Here is a 21,521-nt window from a genome sequence, read left to right as displayed (position 1 = left end):
GGGTCTGATGATGGAGCTGGACTGTGGCCACGGGTACCAGTCTACCATGTAACTGAACCACTTCGTGTTTGGGCTCGTTTGATTCGTCGCAATAGATGTTTGACACAAGATACTACTCAGGGTCTGATGATGGAGCTGATGATGATAGACAGGTACCCGTCGCCACCTTCGCGCTCCATCATCAGAACCTGAGTACTACCTTGTGTCAAAGATCTTGTTGAGATGAATAAAACGTGCCTAAACACGAAATGGTTTAGTTGCATGGTTGATTGGTACCGGTGACCACCTTCCGGCTCCAACATCAGACCCTGAGTACTATCTTGTGTCAAAGATCTTGTTGAAACGAATAAAACGAGCCTAAACACGAAGTGGTTTAGTTGCATGGTTGATTGGTACCGGTGACCACCTTCCAGCTCCATCATCAGACTCTGAGTATCACCTAGTGTCAAAGATCTTGTTGAGACGAATCAAACGATCCTAAACACGATGTGGTTTAGTTGCATGGTTGATTGGTAATGGTACCTTCCAGCTCCATCATCAGACCCTGAGTACTGTCTTGTGTCAAAGATCTTGTTGAGACGAATCAAACGAGCCCAAACACGAAGTTGTTTAGTTACATGATAGACTGGTACCCGTGGCCACCTTCCAGCTCCATCATCAGACCCTGTGTATCTTCAGTGTCAAAGATCTTGTTGAGACGAATCAAACGAGCCTAATCATGTTACTACATGGTTGATTGGTATCCGTGACCACCTTAATCATCATCAGATCCTCAGTACCAGTTCGTTTTTAAACCCTCGTTGATACAAACTTTACAACCTATAGGTACCAAATGCAATGACGAAACATGTAAATAAGCGAGTAGGTACCTATAATTTCTTTCGAGTAATATCATCATAAGTACGAGTATGGGGCTATTCATAAATTACGTCGTTTCAAATGGGAGGAGTGGGGGGGGGGGGGGGTCTGGACATCGGATGATGGTAACATGACGTAGGAGGAAACAGATTCATCCGAAGCTTGATTTTTGGATTATTTGAGGGGTGGGGGGGGGGTCAAAAATCGTCAAAAATAGATGACGTAATTTATGAACAGCCCCTATGTACATTTGCACTGCATTTAGTATTTTCGTACTTACCAAATAACAGTTTTAGAACTTGAAAAGTTAAGTACAGTTAGTGTTGTTATGGTTGATTTCAATATGCTTCGCGAAGGATCAAGAATGTTTAATCCATCATTGTAGTGCGAGTGTGGTAGAAGGGATCGGCGTACTGAGCTCGCACGGCCTGCCGCAGCGCGTAAAATACCTAAACTCGCTCAACGCCGAAATGTAATAGCGCTCTTAAGATTTCGACTTGCGTACGCGACTACTTTTCCGTTGGAATTTGATAGTACTGCACCTAATCCTATTTTTGATGCATCTGTATGTAACGTAAAAATGTTATTTTCTGAGAAATCTGGATAGTCTAAAACTTGTGGACTCGTAAGAATATTTTTTAATTTTAAAAATGCTGCTTCACACATTGTAGACCAGTTAAAAACTGCGTTTTTCTTGGAAAGCTGGTTTAAGGGATAAGCTATGTTCGCGAAATTTGGAATAAACCGTCTATAGTAATTGGCAAATGCTACGAATCTTTTGACCTCGTCTGTATTCGTTGGTCTTGGGTATTTGGTTAATGCATCTACTTTCGCTGGGTCGGGCTCTACTCCCTTTGAAGTTATTTTGTGCCCTAAATACATTATCTCTTTACGTAAAAATTCGCATTTTAATGGATTTAGTTTAAGATTCGCGCTCCTCAAACGTTCTAAAACTTGAGTGAGGTTATGGTTATGTGACGTTATGGATTTACCTATGACAATGCAATCGTCTAAGTATATGAAACATTGTTTGTAATTTAATCCGGACATGGCTATGGTCATAAGTCTTGAGAAAACACTACCGCTTGTTCGGAGTCCCATGGGACATCTCTTCATTGAATACATCTTATCGGTAGTAAACGCGGTGTATTTCCGGGATTCCTTGTCTAAAGCTAGTTGGTAATAACCTTGGGAAAGATCGAGCTTTGAAAAATATATGCTACCTGCTAGGGAATCTAATATTTCTGTTATGTTGGGCAATGGGAATTTATCATCCTGTATTCTATTATTTAGTTGCCTGTAGTCGACAACCAATCTCCATTTCTTTTCTCCTAACTTATCACTCTTTTTAGGAACAAGCAAAACTGGGCTGGACCACTCGGAAGTAGTCTCTTCTATTATGTCGTTATCTAGCATATCTTGGATCTGCGTTTGAATTTCTTTGCGTAAGGCATGTGGTATCCTGTAAGGTTTTACGTATACTGGGCTTGCATTTTCTTTTAAGTTAATTTTGTGCTCCAGCAAGTTTGTTGTGGTAAGCTTGTCGCCTGGCAGATGAAAAACATCTGCGTATTTTGCACAAATTTGTTCTATACTTAATTGTTCCTCTTTGTTTAAATAAGTGTGTAAATTTAAAAGATCTAATAAGGTTTTTACTCTATTGACGCTAATTTTCCCTGTGTCAAAATTGCAAATATCAAAATTACATAATCGGTTTACCTTCAACTTTGATAAATCTAAAGTAACTGGCTTATCAGTCGTATTCAATATCCGTACGGGTATTTGACCTTTGTCTGGTCTTGAAATGACACCTGCTACAAAAACGCCTGCTTGCATTTCCTGGGCTAGTACTACACAGTCGTCTACCAGTTGTGACGTAATGTGAGTCATAACTTCGCATCGCGGAGGTATATTATGGACATACGTATTATTTAAATGTACTTGCATAGGTATCGAAACGGACTGACCTCGGTCCTCTAAAATTAATGCATTGCGTTTATAACTTATATTTGCATCGTAACGTTTGAAAAATTCTTCCCCTAAAATTGCTTGGGCTGCGCATTGCATATTCTTAAAAACATGAAACTTTTCTTCGCAAATGAAACCGTTAAAGTCTAAGTCTAAATATATATATCCTTCTGAAGTTAAATCTCCGCATACTCCCTTAATAGTAATGCTATGTCCTTGTATTTGTCTAAAAAGATCGGGTTTGTTTTGTAAATATTCGTACCTAATAGCACACAGGCCTGCTCCGCTGTCGGCCAAGAGTTTTAATTTATATGTTTTACCTATACTACAAGTTACTGTGCTATAATTATCTTTATTATAACTAAATATTGCGCTATTCATATTAGTCACGAAAAAACTGCCTGTTAGGTTTTACATTATCGTGTGACGGTTGCATGTGCTGCGCACGCGTATTCGGGCGAGTGGGCGCGCGCGCAGGTCGGTGGACTGTAGCTGCACGGTCAGCGAATTTGTCCGGTCGTTTAACTCTATTTGTCGAGACGTGTTGCGAAATACCTGTGTTACGGTTATTATTGGAATAATACCGTGTCCCGAATGTATTTTTATTTCCTGTGTTAAAATCTCTGCCCCTATTCCTATTGTAACGCGCAGAGTGGGCATTCCGGTTCCCGTAATTATTACGAGGACCCCGTCCATAATGTAGGACATGATCCTGTTGTGGTGATGAGCTGTGCTCGTCAATGGCCGTCCTGATTGCTTCGGGCAATGACGTAAATTGCCTAGATGATATTATTGTGCTTAATTTTGGGTCTGCTAGACCGTCTGCAAACCGTTTAATGGCTGATTTCTCGTTCAGCGGACGAAGTATATCGTACCTGCTATCGTTACCGTCGGCCTGAGATATGGTCAGGTTGACGAAAAGATCCTCGATCTCGGCTCCGAATGCCTCTATAGTTCTCCTACCTTGCCTAGCTCTGTATAGTTGAGCCTGAATCGATTCGGACGATTTTTTAGGTAGTAAAAATGTGCGCATATCCGTGACAAGTAATTCTACGCTACTATATGACGTCTTTAATCTGAGCTTAGCGCTAGATGAAAGTCTTGTTTTTAGGACGAAGTCTATTAAAACCTGTTGAGTTTCGCTATTAATAATGGAACTGTACATTAGGATACCGTCTATTAATTGTTTAGTGGTATCCTCCTGCCCCGTCATGACGGGCAACAAGGCGATGGCCGTCTTGACATCAAAACTGGGCTTAGCCATTTTTCCGTCTGTTTGAGATTCTGTATCAAAATAATTTAATGCTATCTTTATCCTACTGTAAGTGTCGGCAATATCGTTTATATGCTTATTAGCTAACTCTAATTCTGAAATTTTATATTTTTCCGTTTGCTTCTGTAACTGAGACACAATATCCGCCGCGCGATTATATAATTCGTTTGATTCGTCCAGTTTCTTTCTACCTATTTCTTTCCGTCGCCTCTCTGGACCTAACTTTACAATATCTTCTCTTAATTTATTTAACCTTTCACGAATGGACACTAACTCAGATAGCATAATAAATTTGCGGCTACGGTTAATAACATACAACGGCTAAAATTAGGATACCTAACATTTCCTATATATCGCGACGAAACAATTAAAACATAATGATAAAGTTATATCTAACTTACATTAGTAGCGGGCAATGTACCCCCGTAAGTAGGTTATGTCGACGCTGCATTCCGCGCTGGCTGGGCGGTCGCGTGACGCTGCTGGCGAGCTGGCACCTCCATGTAGCACTCGCTGACGCTGCATGTGGCTGCCTCTGCTCCGACGATGATGACGGGCCGGGCTAACCCTGGACTCCCTCGAGCATGGGCCGGGATAACCCTGGACACCTCTTGATATGGGCCGGGATAACCCTGGACACCTCTTGAACTGCGAGCCGGGATAACCCTGGACAACGCTCTTCTTTCTTCTTTCTTCGTTTTTTCTTAATTTGAGTTTTGTTTCTTGGTCATCTTTTTCTTTCTTCTCTTTCGTTTTCAAAATGTGTGGGAGGGTTCTGTTTAATAGGAAGCTTCTTTCTTGAAAATGCGCAGGAAGTTTCTTTCTTGAAAAATAGGTTCTTTAACTTGAATTCTTCATTAGGGTGATCTTCTTGCCTTGACTTCTATCTTCATTTTCCTATGCGATGCGCTGTGGTGGACTTCGTTTTCCTGGTATTCTTCTGGTATGGGTCGCCATCTGATGAGTTGGTAGTTGGAGGGTCGAATGGAGATCAAGTGAAACGAGACATTACCGAAGATGTGTTATATTCTCGGTATCCAAGTATAAAGAGAGCAAGTAAATCTAAACATAACATATTTATAGGCTATTATTGCTTACATGCTATTTATACAATTACGTGCGTCGCATATTTATGTTGCAGACAGTAACGTATAGTTACTGTTAATATGTTAACTTAGGCATATAGTACAAGCTTTATTTTAGTATTTTCTAGGCTTGCTTGCTTTCACATTGCATGCCGTGTTTGAATAAGTAATAGTTAATAGGTATTTTTTTTAAAACGGGGAAAGTTGTTGTGTTGAACAAGCGAAAGATTACAAAATTGAACCGGGAGCGTAGCGAGTGGTTCCAAAGGTGGAATCTTGAGCGTTGCGAGTGTTTCAAGGCACGAAGGTTATTAATGTGTGATGTGGTGAATAACACTTTTTTAGACTATTTGGTGCCATTTTTTATTAAATCCTTTAAATATCAATTAGATTTTTAGTAAGGTCTTATTTTAAAAATGGTCATTAGGTGTGATTGTATTTTCATAGTCATTATATTTTTTTATTTATTTCAGTTTAAAAAAATTGTGACCAGGGTTTATGTAGTAGTAATTTTTCTGTACGCGCAAGTAACCATTCTTTTTTTGAATGCCACAGATAAAGTGTAATAGTTTTTATTACAGTCAAAGTTTTGTTTAAGTTCGCCACAGAATACGCTCCATCATTTCATCGCACAATATTCGAATATTCTGTCAATCTATTATTAGGTTGGGCGAATATTTCGCGGATTACTTTTCCATCAAAACTTCTTCATTGCGCTTATCTCCGGGTTGGTGCTGGCGGCCGGGAAGTGACAACTTTGCTGTGATTTGTAGTTTTACGTTCTCATTAATAAAACTTAGCAAACCTTTGTTAGTAATTGGTTTCCTGTTGAATTTCAAAATTGTGAAGTCGTTTCGAGAATATATTTTTTTGTTATTTTCTCATAGGTTCAGAGAGCGGAGTTATTGAAAAGTCGTACCGCTTTTTTATACCACAATACGGTTGCCAAAAAATTAATTAGCAATTTTGAGCATTTTCTCTAGTAACTTCATCGATTCCAATCCTGATTTTTTGACTTTCGCTCGATAGAAAATTCAAAAACATGATAACAGTTATCATGTTTTTGAATTTCGGGACCTTCCACATCCATCTCGCTCACGCTTACGCTTAGTGAGTGTGAGAGAAGAACACAAACCTACGGGGCCTTAAGAAACAAGTTTCACCGGAAAATTTATCATAATATTCAGCAAATATGTTCATACATCATTTAATCCGAGGTATCGTTCGCGCCTCGATTCAATCACACCAGGAAATATCGAGTATTTATTACACAATTCATTCTGAGCCTGTGCCATTCACAAAGCGACGTTCCATATTTGAGCACCTAAATAAAAAATATATTTACAAACACAAAAAAAACCGGCCTAGTGCGAGTCGGAATCGCGCACGAAAGGTTCCGTACCATTAAGTACGCAAAAAATGGCAAATAAAATCATCATTTCATTTGTCGGAATCATTTGTTGTATGGGAACCCCACTTAAATATTTATTTTATTCTGTTTTCAATATTTGTTGTCATAGCGGCAACAGAAATTGTACATCATATGTCAAAATTTCAACTGCCTAGCTATCACGGTTCATGAGATACAGCCTGGTGACAGACAGACGGACAGACAGACTAACATCGAAGTCTTAGTAATAGGGCACCGTTTTTACCTTTTGGGTACGGAACCCTAAAATGCATGTACAGCTACAGAGTTACGCGAACCCCCCGCAAACAAATTTCTATACAGCGTAGTCATGGTAACTTAACAGGGGGCGTAAAATTAACAAATATTTGTGTAGTAAAATGGATGAGTTCCTTTTGCTTGAGGGACTTTTAGCTCCCAATCTTTGTGAAAGTACAATACATTAATACGTTGACCACAGCAGCGTTAAGGTTCAGTTCGAATTCAGACTGCACCAGTATTGTTGCAATAATGCGGCACGACATTGCCGCTGACTGTACCTGTTAAAAATCCGGCCGTCTACATTAATTTTGATAAATACTCGTTAGGTACTTGGACATAATATACCAGAATAAATAAAAGTACTACCGTACAGAAAGGAAACCTCCTACAAAACCGAAGTTTGACAGCGGTTCAGAGTCTAATCACGCTGTCCCTTTCTAATATAATATATGGCACTATCCCTTTCGGCTAGGGTTGTCAAAATTCGAGTCATTATCTTATCCGTGGTCGTGCACGCAAAAGGACGTCAAGTTGTGCCAACCCTAATAATTGCTCGGAGCAATTCTGAGCCGAACGGAGCCAAGTTTGCCCGAAGCGAGAAGTTTCGCACCCCTGAATATACTGGTTACTTAGAACTTTTACTGGTTAACCTGTAGTCTAGCGATTGCTACGTTTTGCGAGCATACTTCCTCTAAGTCCACAGGGCATTGGAAATGTTTGCGCAATCAATTACGTGCGACTTTTGAGGCAATCATTAATATTCCCGGCCCCAATTTTAATTTCACTCTGGAATGCTCATTTTGACGCCAATTTTAAACATGGGTATTGTTTTTGATTTCTCTTTAGAAACCTGCAAACTGTTTTTTGTAAAAATTCTTTTGAATACAAAAATAAGTACTTATATTGATTTATTTTAGAAGAATTGGAGACACAAAAGCATAAAAGGAGTACTCACTTGCCCTTAACACTAAAATATATCCGTCATAAAGGAAAACACGAGTAAACAAATGAAAGTATAAGCAGCGTATGATCTGCAAACTTTTCATCCTATCCACCTCATATTAACAAAAGTTGGGGTATTACTATAAATACAAAAAGTTACAAGCCTTCTCATCTAGCTTAATCCTCATTTCACTTCTAACTTCCTATTACCAAAATGTCGTATATGACCGCCTCGAAATCGGTTTTCCATACAAATATGTTTCCCATTTTCCTCTCTGGATATTAACATTATTGAAAATATTTTTACATATTTTGATGTCAACGCTATGTCCGACCGTTTCATTCTTTAATTTTTTTAATTATTATAAGAGTTAGGAGCGAAAAACTAGTTTGATACAAATTTTTAAAAGCTCCAACTCTAATAATAAAGTAATAATCGAAAAAAAAATCAAACGGCCCGACCGAAAAACTAGTTTGATACAAATTTTTAAAAGCATCAACTAATATAATAAAATAAAAATCGAAAAAAATCAAACGGTCGGGCATAGCTACGATTAAAATACAACAAATAATTGTGTGATTATATTTTCCATAATGTAAATATCCAGCGATGAAAATGAGGACTACGGTTGTATGGAGAATCAATTGTCCCCTTTCCTCTTAAGGCTTTTGGGGGCGTTTTATATGGAAGACATTTTGGGGTTAACGGCTCGGCTTGCCTATGGTTGCCGCCGCCGCCGCCTGTCGAGCAAAGTCGTGGCCGGGCCGTAAATGATTAGAGTAAATCCGACGTTAGGGTTGCGTTTCGGATGTCTGGTTGAATGATTTGAGGAATTTGGAGTGGAATGAGGCGTGTTGTATTAAATCGAGCCCGAGTGCGAGTAAGTCGGTAAAGGATCACATTAAACGGTTATCGCGCTGATTCGGATCCACGTGTAAAGGGGCCCACTGATTAACAGTCCGCCGGACGGTATCGGCCTGTCAGTTAGAACAAAATTTTGACAGTTCCGAACAACTGACAGGCCGATACCGTCCGGCGGACTGTTAATCAGTTGGCCCCTTAAGAGAGAGCGCTATTCACGTATACAATGGTGTCTTGCTCATGTCGTTTTTAGGGTTCCGTACCCAAAGGTTAAAAACGGGACCCTATTACTAAGACTCCGCTGTCCGTCCGTCCGTCCGTCCGTCCGTCTGTCACCAGGATGTATCTCATGAACCGTGATAGCTAGGCAGTTGAAATTTTCACAGATGATGTATTTCTGTTGCCGCTATAACAACAAATACTACAAAGTACGGAACCCTCAGTGAGCGAGTCCGACTCGCACTTGTCCGGATTTTATAATAAAATAATTATCAGGCGAAGTTGGGGACAGCTGGTGGCGAAGCTAGAGTATTTTCGATTTTAAACTGTTGTGAGACATAGGTACTAAGAAGGGTAATTTCACTTCGTGGGTGAATTCTACAGGGTTAATTCAATTTCGACATGTTTCCTACCGCTCCTACGACCATCATGAGACCTAGGCTCTCCGAAACATGTCGCGCGAGTGACTAAAAACAAGTGAGTCTAAACCGTAAAATTATTAAATATTAGAATATTTTAATTTTTTTTAACTGTTGAATAAAATTTGAATGCAGTTCTATTTATTGTGTATATAGAATTTAAAAGATTACTTGTTCTCGAGTGTGGTATGGTAGACTATACTGTAAACAAAATATAAAGAACGGTGTTTTGACTTCGCAAAGTATTCGGCGGAAGCACGTTTCGCGGAGTTTACACGAAATCGCGTATAAATCAGAGGCTATTCAAAACGCTTATAGCAGTTAGCTACATGTCTAAAATAAATGTACCGATCGGTTGTAGTCACAACAGCATTTTGCAGCAGTATTGCAGCACGGCATTACTGCCAATGGCATTATTGCCGCAAATGTCAAAATTAGAGATGGGCCGAATATTCGGTAATTATTCGGTATTCGGCATATTTTTCAATGTTCGTATTCGACCGAATATTTACCGACACAACAATTTTTTTTAAGGGTGTCCGCTAGTAAGCGAGGATACACTTCGCGATCAGGTATGAGACGTTTCCGTTTCTTTTCATAAACATTCTAGGTCGGGCGGGAGGAGAAGGGTCAAAAACATGTTATTATGAGTACAGACCGCGGACCGGAATGAACTTGCCTTCAGCGTTTTAGGCAGTTTTTTTAGCCCAACCGAATATTCAGCAAAGTCCATATTCGGCCCATCTCTAGTGAAAATCAATGCTGCTGCCTGGATTTTTGACATTTGCGGCAGCAATGCTAGGGGGTATTACTGCAAAGTTCTGCCGCCAGAGTGCAGCACTAAGCTAGCTAGTAAAGCATAGAGTAACTTATACATACTGTGGCTTAAACTGTTTTTTGACAAGTTGTCACAGACAATAAAACAGGACATGATGCATCAAGGCGGTTTGTTAACAAGGGCCTACCGGGAAACGCAAAAACGAAATTTAGTTGTCTGGGTCTTTATCGCTCGAATAGGCAACAGATAGAGAGATTAAATAACGAAATTTTGATTTTCTTGTTTCTCGGTAGACCCCCAGATTGTGCTGGATATTGGTAGTGGCGTCCCCTACACAGAGTTTTGCGTAATATTCCCTATTGCCGCCGCAAATTTTCAAATCAAAGATTTTCTGCTGTCGTGTTGCGCTGCAATACCATAGCAGTAAATGCCGGTGTAGTCTAAATCGGAATAGTTCCTTAAGGATGTTTACCTATTTTAAAGGTGGAAAATGATTTCCTCCTATTTGCAAAGTGAGTTTATCAAGGGCTCAAGTTATAATAAGCATGCCTATTCAGCTGAATGCAAGTGCTATGAGAATAGAAGTAGAGCAGATATAGAGTCGAAGTGATTGTTATGAAACACACATTTTCATCCGACGTAAACAAACTTCATTCATTTCCCGTCTGCTATAGTTCAGGTACAGTCTATTACATCTCAGGAATAAAACATGCATATATATGTAATACGCTCCTACACAATATATATTTGGAATTTTGGACGCTGTATGGAAGACATTAAATTTAATAACTAATATCTGGGAGACCGAGCGTTGCTCGGAAAACATATAAAAACTCAAAAATTTGCGTTTTCCCAGATATAAGACCTAGCTAGATCGATTTATGGCCCCTAAAACCCCCATATAGCAAATTTCATCGAAATCGTTAGAGCCGTTTCCGAAATCCCCGAAATATATATATAAATAAACAAGAATTGCTCATTTAAAGGTATTAGATTAGATAGATAGATTCATATCCCGGTCTGTTAGGGGCATATTTTGGTTTGACGTCAAATAGTGCGAGAGCACAAAAAAATTGCTTTATAAATCGATATCGATAAAAATGTTACATTTCATACCAGTTTTGTTAGTGACTCGAGTCCATGTCAGATGATGGATGTTTATAGTCTTTGCGTTAGAATTGTTTATTATATTTGAAAACTATAAAGAGCTGCCGTTCTTAATTACCTAATTTAGATTTAGATTTAGATATTTATTCTCATAATATTAAATTACAGTGGAACCTGGATAATTGCAATCTCAAGGGACCGGCCATTTTTTGTCAATTAACCAGGTTTTTCATTTAAGCAGGTCGTGTCAATTAACAAGGTTCAAAAAATCGTTGTGTCAATTATAGAGGTTTTCATTAATAGAGGTTGCGTTCTGACAAATTTCTTTTATGGAGGTGCAAATAACCATTGAAAGTAGATTTACACGTTTACGTTCTGGGTTTCTGGTCTATATATAGCTTCTATACTTGCACTTTTACACTACATTAATTACTACTTTATTTTCTTATTAATCATTTGGGTTTAAAAAATTCCCTTGAATTGTAGAAGAAAGTTTTATTGGAATGTAAAAAGCATACTTTGTTTTTGATTTAATAAAAAATATTTCACCTACTACAGGCTGTGATAGATACCCAATAAATAAATTGAATTCTAGATGAAGATATAAATAAAATGATCATTGCTATTAAAATATTGTTTCTGCTGTCTACAACTACATTATTTCAATTACAGAGGTAATAAGTAAGACTCGTTTCAATAATAGAGGTAAAAAGGAGAGCAAAAATAACGGATTTTTTTAGCACAGTGTCAATTATAGAGGTCTTAGTTGCGACGTGGTCAATTACAGAGGCAAAATTACGAAAAGCCCTAAAATCTAAATTGCAATTATAGAGGTTCCAAAATTTCAATTATAGAGGCCTTTTGGTCTCAAGGGACCGGGACCGGACTTTTGGTTGCAATTATTGAGGTTTTCCATTTATCCAGGTGTCAATTAACCAGGTTTCACTGTACATTATAAATTATGCTAGACTAATTTACATGAAATTATATTATGATCGCCATTCATATTTACATAATATTATTTAATAGATACAAATTTAAAAAATGTCTTACAATAGTTAATCTTATGTCAACAATTTATCCATTCATTTAATAACGATTATATTGCTACTCACAGACTCACACCACATCTTGTTCGCACCAATATCGAATACAGAGATATGAACGGGAGAATGATGTCAAAATAAATGATATTAAATTCGAATCAGGCTTTAGAACCGCATTTAACACATCATGTTATCTCTGTTTACTCTTTCTAACCACCGTACCTGTTAGAGAGACAAAAAATACACGTACAAGCCTTTTAGAAAAGACCGACTGTTATATTTATTACACAGCTGTTTCAGTAAATTTCAGGCTGCATAGTTACGAAGTTGCAGCAATAGCTTCATTAATTGCTCTGGCGAACGGAATTTAGTAGTGCTTTCGAAAGGTTCGCACTCCAAATATTTACTTGCTTATAACACTTAAGAGGCAATTAATTTGGCTATAATTATAGTCTGTCAAGCAATTTCTGCCAGTAGAAAAAAGCGGCAAATTTAAAAATTTAGGCGCGAAGGTTTATCGTCCGATAGAAAATTTGAATTTCGCGCCTTTTTCTACTGACAAAGTTGTTTGACAGACTATAGTTTATTTCCCAATAACGAGATCTGTTGTTATTATGTGTAGGTAGTGTTTCATTTAACGTATAGATAGTTCCACTTGAGTTGAGGTGAATGATTACACACACAGCTACATGAAGTACTGATTGCAAAAAAAGTGAATGAATGAACTTAAATGAGTGAGTGAATGAAAGTAAATATCAAAAAAATTTAATAAAATTAGATCTAAAATGACAGAATACGTTGAATATTATTTCCCGACTTTGTATTTTTAAAGTTTTTCCCACGACCTATTGTTTCGCTAGAAAAAGCCATGTCTCCGTAGTTATTTTAATAAGAATCTGTAGGTTTTCTTATCTCTTAGAATGCAGTTGTCAATAGGTATGACAACCATGTAACGAGTGCCAGTTACTTCAGTCATCTTTGAAGAGGTTTGATAATGAAATAACAAAGTAATGAAAATATAAGTAAAGACAATTTTAACAGCTACATAAATAAAAACAAGGCGATATATTACTTATTATATTTAGTTTCTACGATTAATTTGATATTCATATACCTGCGCATATCTGACCTTTAAATTGATCAAAATATGTCATTTTCTGTTTTGTTTGAGGTCGATGAATTGTTCTATATAATACTTAACAAAATAGGTTAAAGATACTTTTTGGTCTATCTTGCAATTCTCTGTTGAACTTGCTATCGGTACAATAAAAGAACAGTAATTTCAAAATCCCGCTGTCATTACATGACAATGTTGTTGTGTGCGTGACTTCAACTCTGGTGAAACTATCTATACTTTGGGGCACTATCACTAATATCCAGAAGTCGGACAGGGTGAGCTATTATTTATCTTATAATTTGCCATATCCTAAGTCATAATTATAAGGCAAATAGCTCACCTTTTCCGAGGGCTGCTAATATCTATTAAATTAGAAAAATTTTCTATTATAGCAACAGTAAGAAAGTTAAGTTTGATAAGAGCGTAGTGCAGTAGCGTTAGTGATGCCAAAGTATAAAGTGGTTCAGTAGATATTATCGATTTTTAAAATTACTATGGGACCAACCCAGAAAATAGAAAATGGACCAGCCAAAATGTATGAAACAGCCAATTTTTTTTTTCGCGATTTCGGGGTTGGTCCCATACTTAGTAAACGTTGCTCAATATAATCCCTAAACCTCCCTGGCAAAGGGAATGCAGTTATTTTTTAGCCAGCCTGTATCTACTTATTTTACAACGCAGCAGCACAAATTTATCTTCATATCTAAAACTCAACAGGTAAACACTCTCACCCAACAGGAAAACTTAAAAAGAAACTTCCATTTTTTAAACAAAGTTCACCGAGATTGACGCAAGCAAACATTTTTCATACACAATTTACTCGAAAAACGTTTCCTTGTCCAAAAATTGCCTTCAAACAGTAATGAACTTGAGACAAACCAGGGCTCAAGGGTTCTTGGTAATTGTATGGGTGGCTGAGCTCTGGTGGTCGGTCGAGCATCGCAGTACATTAGCTGTCAAGTGGGTACGACGACGCTGTGCCACTTCAAGACGCGTAATGTATTTAAATTAGGTCGAAGACGTAGTGATGGGACGTGAGTAAGGAAAATAATATCGATGTTTTGTTTTGGCTATTGCATATACTTGAAAAACATAGTCACGTGTTCCGTAAATACTTGTTCAAATCGCGAATAGTTTTATATATTATGACAATTGATTTAAATTTTAGTTTTGGTAATAACTACTACCTCATTTATTTTTGGTACGGGTATATGATCAAAAAAGTGATTTTGATGTAACTACTTAAGTAAATCAAGACGACTCATCAAGATAACGCCTTTGACAGAGACTGGTGGGAGACTTCAGGGGATAGGGATACGTGGAGAAATAAGAGGGAGGCCTTTGCCCAGCAGCTTATTAGGCTCATAATAATAATAAGTAAATCAAGAAGTGATATAAGGTACTCTATACTGTAGAGTCTACAGGTAGACAATAAGTATAAACAATTCACTAGAGAGTCGCTTACATTTTTTACTTAAGTATATAACACTTAAATTTTTACTTAAGTATTCGACTGTTGATCGTACAAACCTAATGTTTTTTAGTCAAACTATGTAATATTGTCAAATTGAAAGCACCTTGCCTGGTACAGTCGCCATCAGATATATCGGAGCGGCCGAGATGCTCAAAAATATCTGAACACGCACTCTAACGCCTTGACAATAGAGGTGTGTTCAGATATTTGTGAGCGCCTTATCCGCCCCGATATATCTGATGGCGACTGTACGTAGGTAAAATTATATAGTTAACAATCTTACTTGTTGTGTCGTAACCAAACGTCGGACTATAGGGGGCAGTTTGAGGGCAAGGTAAGGTTTACAAAAAAATCTTAACTTACGAGTATTATAATGTACCTAGTATTTGTAACATAGTTAATTAAATTAGTTACCCGTTATCATTTATTCATCTTTAATGTGTAAATACTCTTTGAAGTGATGACTGATAGCCCACTGAAGTGGCCACTTAAAAAACAAATAAATAGCTGACATGCGTCATTATGACTGTTGTTCATACTTATATTTGGCATTTCACATTATAAATACTAGGTATATACTAAGTACAAATACTCGAAAGTGAATTGATTAATTTGCGAACCTTACCTATCATTCTGACATGCCACGAAAATGCCCGCTGGAGTCCGACGTATGGTCGTAACCAAGACCGGGGTCGGGGTCGTTTGGCCCCACGTTGGGCGCCAAATGTACCAGGTTTTTTATGAGTGTGACAGAAAAGCATGACCACTGATAGTCCATTAGCTCTATAAAAAACATAAAAAAACCTGGTACAAATTGCTTAAAACATCTGACACGGATGATAAAGGCCTATTTTAACTCTCTTTATTCATCATCCTTCTTAGGCTAGGGTTTTTATAATATGAATATAAAAGTAAAATATAAAAACACTTACAAAACAATAAAAAACACATATAAACACATTATAATAAAGGCATAACATTACGTAGGTGACATAACATTTCATATCTATTATGAGTGTAACACTTTAAACTCTCGCGTTTTGTACACATATTTAATTACATTACACATATTTTATTGTGGTCTTTCCGTGACCACAGCAGAGCCTCTACCATCAGTTTTAACATTGACATAACGCTCACGTCTACGTAATTTACTTTCTGTACATCTCGCTTCCACTATTGCTCGCATATGCGAGTACGAGCGAGATGCATAGAAAGTAAGTTACTTAAACGTGAGCGTTATGTCAATGTCAAAACTGGTGGTAGCCGTACTGTACGTCTACCATCAGTTTTTAGATTGACATATACGCTCACGTCTACGTAACTTACTTTCTATGCATCTCGCTCGTACTCGCATATTAGTGCAAGCGAGATGTACAGAAAGTAAATTACGTAGACGTGAGCGTTATGTCAATGTCAAAACTGATGGTAGAGGCTCTGGAGCAACTCAGTTGAAACGTCGGAATTTTAAGGTAAAAACAATGAAATTATATCGCGGTAGACCCGTTTGTGTAATTCAATATTATGAGTGTGTCATGCAAGTCAATATTGTTCCCTGACAGCATTGACAGACCAATAATGAAGTAGCGTAATAGTTAAACAAGAATTACACCGTAACAATAGTTCAAACTATATTATAGTCAATATTTCAAATATCCACATAAATGGCCTTTGTTCGTGATTCTACGATATAACAAAAGAACCTTTATCCAATTTTGTAAAACAATGACGTAATAGGAGCTGGTAGAAGGACAATGACTTGGCACATAATCAATATTTCAGCCTCAGTTGGTATATTAACCTGTTTAATGAATAGTACCTTTTGTTTCCAATTAAATAGACACTTTCATAAAATAAAGTTGAAAATAGCGGGTGTTATATTTTGACAAGAGGGACGGGATGACGTAATATTGAGAACAAACAAATATAATTTCCGTTTTTTTTTTGTTTGGGGTTTAATAATCCATACACTTAGATATATTTATATAGGGCGCATGTAACACCCATGGAGTTACAGGCGTCCATACGCTACTGTGACCGCTTACCATCAAGCGGACCATGCTTGTTTGCAAAGGACGTGGTATTAAAAAATATTATTTATAATATATAGGAACATTAAAATATGCCTCAAGATCATCTTAGTTCATGTGTTCTAAAGCGTATCCCGGCTCTTTTGGTACCAGTAAGTTTTTTTAAAATTTTTGGCAACATTTACTGTACAATGCAAGGTAATAAAAAGCTTTTAGAGTTAGACCAAGAAAAGTCTGCAACCATTTTGATAGCAGACGCAGTGCAAGTGTTATTTTAAACGTCAAACTTCTATCAGATTATGACGTATAAATAACACTTGCACTGCGTGTGCTATCGAAATCGTTGCAGACTTATCTTAGTCTAAGTCTAATATACTGTCAATGTACCGCGAGCATTGAGGTGTATTCTAGTTCAGCAATAGGTTGTTTACGGTGGCCGCTGTCGATAAATCTCCGGGCGGCGAGTGTGCGCAATAAATAACAGAATGGAGCTAGTTCCCGGCGGGTAGCCTGGATACACTTGCAGATGGTAACGAATTATTAAGTTAGGGCTTTTGCTATTGTTAGGAGTTATGTAAGCGCAAACGATTCATAGAATGACTGAAATTAGAAGAGCGTTTATGGACAAGCTAAATAAATAGAAGCGGACTCAATAGTATTTCAACTGATATAATAAAATTAGGAGGAAATATTTAGATTAATGTATGTTTTATCAAAGAAATTGACAGTGACAGCGCCCGTGTCGTGGCTGCAGTAGTAATGTCGCAACAAAAATTCAGCTGCAGTTGGTATCTGAACGCCACCTACATTTTTAATTTATATTTCGTTTCTTTACATCTATATTTTCAAATAATAATTTGACGAATTTCCACCTAATGACTTTATCGATATCGAAATAACATCGCCGTTTCCCATCCCTACCCGGCTCGTTGTCATAAATTCGTGGCGCCCTCTACACGCCGTTCCACGGAGATAATGAAAACGAAATGGCCGACCTCCGCCGCGGGCGCGAAAACTGGAGACTGCGAATTGCGGAGTGATTTTTGGGGCGTGAGGGCTAATGATGAGGAGTTTTTGTGGTTGCATTTCTTAGGTGTTGCTTTTGTTTTCTGATGAGGGAGGGTAGAAAGGTGTTTCAAATACATTTACTTGGGTTTATTTCTTTGGAACTCCCATTGGCATTTTCTGTGATCTTTGACGTTGAATAGCTTCCGACGTGCACACGTCCTTTAAGACATGCAGCGCCAAGAACCCGACTGTCGGGTATACTGTTCGTAGCGACTACGCGCTCCATACGGCAAAACCGTGGCTACGCGCTACGAGCGTAACTCGTAGCACTTAGTGGCACTGAATGTGTTAAAGCCATAATGAAGCCGTAAACAAGTTTTCAGCTTATAATGTATTTTTCATTCAGAGATCTGTCTCATAATCTCATAGCGTTAAAAAATACACAGAAAACGAAATACTTACAAGTTAAAGACTACGTAACAACAGGCGGTCTTTTTGCTAAAAAGCGAAATCTTCCAGACAACCTAGAGATAAAGGTACTGACAGTAACATGTCTGTTTCAATCGCGTTCAAAAGTGACAATTTTGATTTATCACGTAGACAGTGTCCAACACACGCCCGCTGGCGTCTAGATTGACATCCACTAAATATTATAATCGTATTCAGACTGTATCGGACACAAGCAAATAACAACTCTATACATTTACGGCTAGAGTTGAAAATCAAATGATAATGATAATATGTATAATTCATAGCTAATTCTGAAGTCCACACTATCACTCCAATTCGAACGAACACAGAATGATATTTGAATTACATATTATTTAGTTATCGTGCATCTCGCCCGCAATACATGTACAGACTAGCACAAGCGAAATGGATGATATTTGACTGATATCAGTTAGATTTCAGTCTGATATCAGTGTACGTTCGAATTGGCCTGAATGTCCACTCCCTGGCCTGGCCCTAACGGCTATTGTCGCGTGACTCTATTGTCTCGGGGTGTAATGTCTCCATATACTCACTGGCAAGTGAAAGTACCTACGATATACAGTATAAGTTAATTTTGAATGAGGATCTTGCAGTCGGAATAATGTACGATTTTTGACAGTTATGAATTGATCCTTAGGTATATACAGTTTTTTTAGTTGCCTACAATATAGGGGATGAATATATAGTTCATACCGAACAACTTCTACTTTTGGGCCAAGCCCAAAGGTGGTAGGTACTAGGTTACATATGTACAAATCTCGTTCTATTTTTTTTTGCGTAACAATTTTCAGCAACGAAAACTAGTATCAGACTTTAAGCATGTTATTTAAGCGTAACTTCGATTGAATACAAGCAGCGGCTAGGTCAGTGTTACTTGTTCGGTGCCATTTTTAGCCGATCACGTTCCACGTTGTATGTAGGTATACAGTATACAGTATATCTATCGGTAGGATCGTATCCTTATCAAGTATCTCTCGAGAGGGTCGGCAAAAACAGCTTAATTCGGGCCATTGCTTCCTGAATGAGCTTCTCAAAAGATACGGAGTCCTTAAATCGACACGGTTTGGGTCAGAGACTGATCTACTTACACTATTTTTCCTGTCTATTTCTGCTGAATTTACTCTGTTATATTTTACATTTTTTATCTATACACTTATCATACGTTCAATAACAGCAAAATACGGTCAGTTTAAAGATACACTATTTGTACAATACATTTTTTATCTGTGAAAACTTTATTATTGCATAATAATAACATCGATATCCACTTAATAATACCTACCGTACATCTTTGAAAAACAAAGAATTTTGATTTCAGCTCATTTTCTAGTACCTATTAGTAGAGATGACGTTTTATTAAGTGTGATAAAATGGCGCAAATAAGCGGTAATTACATGCGGTTCCTGAATACATCATAGATAGCATATAATGTGTGTAGATTAGGAGTCTTTGTAACTGTACGTAATTAGATATTAAAATGAAGATTGAAATGTAAAGAAAAAAAAACAAAATTATGGAGCAGAATCAATAGAAACATAAAATAAATAAATATTAGGGGACATCTTACACAGATCAACCTAGCCCCAAACTAAGCAAAGCTTGTACTATGGGTGCTAGGCGATGATATACATACTTATATATATATAGATAAATACATACTTAGATACATAGAAAACACCCATGACTCCATTGGTGCGGACATCCCGTATTTCCACTGACCACCATCCGACATGACTGTGTCCATCACACAAATAAATGCCCTTACCGGGATTCGAACCCGGGACCATCGGCTTCACAGGCATGGAAAAAGCTTTCCACCATACTTAATGCAATATCGGTTAATTTCCTAAATGAGCACTAAAATGGACATTAAACGTTATTTACGACTAGGTGTTCAACAATAGTGCCATTAACTAATTATTTACCATTACCGCCGATTATCTGTCGGTTAGGGCGGGCGTATATCACGCCTTAACGACTTTGGATTCAAGGGCGAATTAGTACAAGTTTACCTCAGGGCAATCGACGCATTCTTAAGTTGGTCCATTAGTTTGTGATCATTCGACATTATGGGTCCGATTCGGATTTTGAAATAGACATCTATTAGATATATTTTAGACATCACCAAGATACGATAACGATATGTCAAATTTGACATTTATGCGATTCTGGAGATACTCTTGAACGATTTCCACAGGATATGACTTAGAGATCCAATTCACATCTAATAGATATCTTACTCTATCTAACGTAAAAGTGGCATTGGTTGCCCGAATTGCGCTGCAAAAGAGAAGTAAGTAGTAACAATACGGTGTGATTTCTGTGTCGTGATCAAGAACCACTTTTTTCTGACTTTGTAAATGATCCACATTAACATTATGGTACCTAGTATTTGATTAAAAGATAATTTGTTTAATTTTCAAGTAAAATAAATCTTATACTAAGTAATCATGGTCACCCTATGTCTTTTGACATACGCTGTATGGAATTTATTTGTGTGACGGACACACATATTTGTTCCTCAGTCATGGCCTGGGTGTTTACTATGTATGTAAGTACCTATGTAATTATCAATAAGTCTGTATATCGTCGCCTATAACCCATAGTTACAAGCTTTGCTTAGTTTAGGGCTAGGTTGGTCTGTGTAAGATGTCCCCAATATTTATTATATATACTGGGTCAAGCAGATCTTGTCAGTAGAAAAAGGCGGCAAATTTGAAAAATGTAGGCGCGAAAGGATATCATCCCATAGAAAATTTGAATTTCGCGCCTTTTTCTACTGACAAGATTTGCTTGACCATCTATATTACAAAGACATATGTAACTTCGTATAAGACGAATAAAGTCTAAGGAAAAAACGTGCCTCGGAATTCAATTAAAAGTCATTCTCGAATAGATGCCGCACACACCTTTAGCCTATCCTCGGCTAGATGGCGTGCCGACACCGTTTCATATTTAACAATTTTAACACCTAGATATCAGTGAATGAACATGAATCAAAATGATATAAACATAATAAAATCATTTATCAATATATATACATTTTTTGATAACTTTATACGTTTTCATTTTGAGTTTTAGTCGTGTGTCGATAGATGGCAGTAAATTTACAGTGACTACAAAATTTACAATGACAGGACCCCTCTATACTATCTATTCTTTTTGATATTTATT

The 21,521-nt window shown here is 37.5% G+C and overlaps 2 protein-coding genes across 5 annotated transcripts in view; both read right to left on the bottom strand.

Annotated features, from left to right (window-relative positions):
- The window catches only part of LOC134790924 (pseudouridylate synthase RPUSD2-like), a 636,573-nt gene that overhangs the window by 37,641 nt on the left and 577,411 nt on the right, over window positions 1-21,521 (bottom strand). The gene's annotated exons all lie outside the window — the stretch shown is intronic.
- Window positions 1,985-4,090, bottom strand: LOC134790351 (uncharacterized). Its single transcript, XM_063761118.1, has 3 exons — window positions 3,508-4,090; window positions 2,156-2,405; window positions 1,985-2,045 (listed from the first exon to the last, which is right to left on the bottom strand). Exons 1-3 carry the CDS (start codon window positions 4,088-4,090, stop codon window positions 1,985-1,987), a joined length of 894 nt encoding a protein of 297 aa, XP_063617188.1.

The sequence above is a fragment of the Cydia splendana genome, chromosome 5 (assembly GCF_910591565.1).
Source record: "Cydia splendana chromosome 5, ilCydSple1.2, whole genome shotgun sequence".
Taxonomy (NCBI): domain Eukaryota; kingdom Metazoa; phylum Arthropoda; class Insecta; order Lepidoptera; family Tortricidae; genus Cydia; species Cydia splendana.
This window is presented reverse-complemented; position numbering and strand designations above follow the sequence as displayed.

Excerpts from the sequence above, each read along its gene's own strand:
- LOC134790351 (XM_063761118.1), bottom strand. The coding sequence starts at position 4,090 with ATGGCTAAGCCCAGTTTTGATGTCAAGACGGCCATCGCCTTGTTGCCC. Across the intron at positions 2,406-3,507 it reads ACATTATGGACGGGGTCCTC|GCGACAAGCTTACCACAACA; the intron begins GTAATAATTACG and ends TTCATCTGCCAG. Across the intron at positions 2,046-2,155 it reads AGATTGGTTGTCGACTACAG|GTTATTACCAACTAGCTTTA; the intron begins GCAACTAAATAA and ends ATCTTTCCCAAG.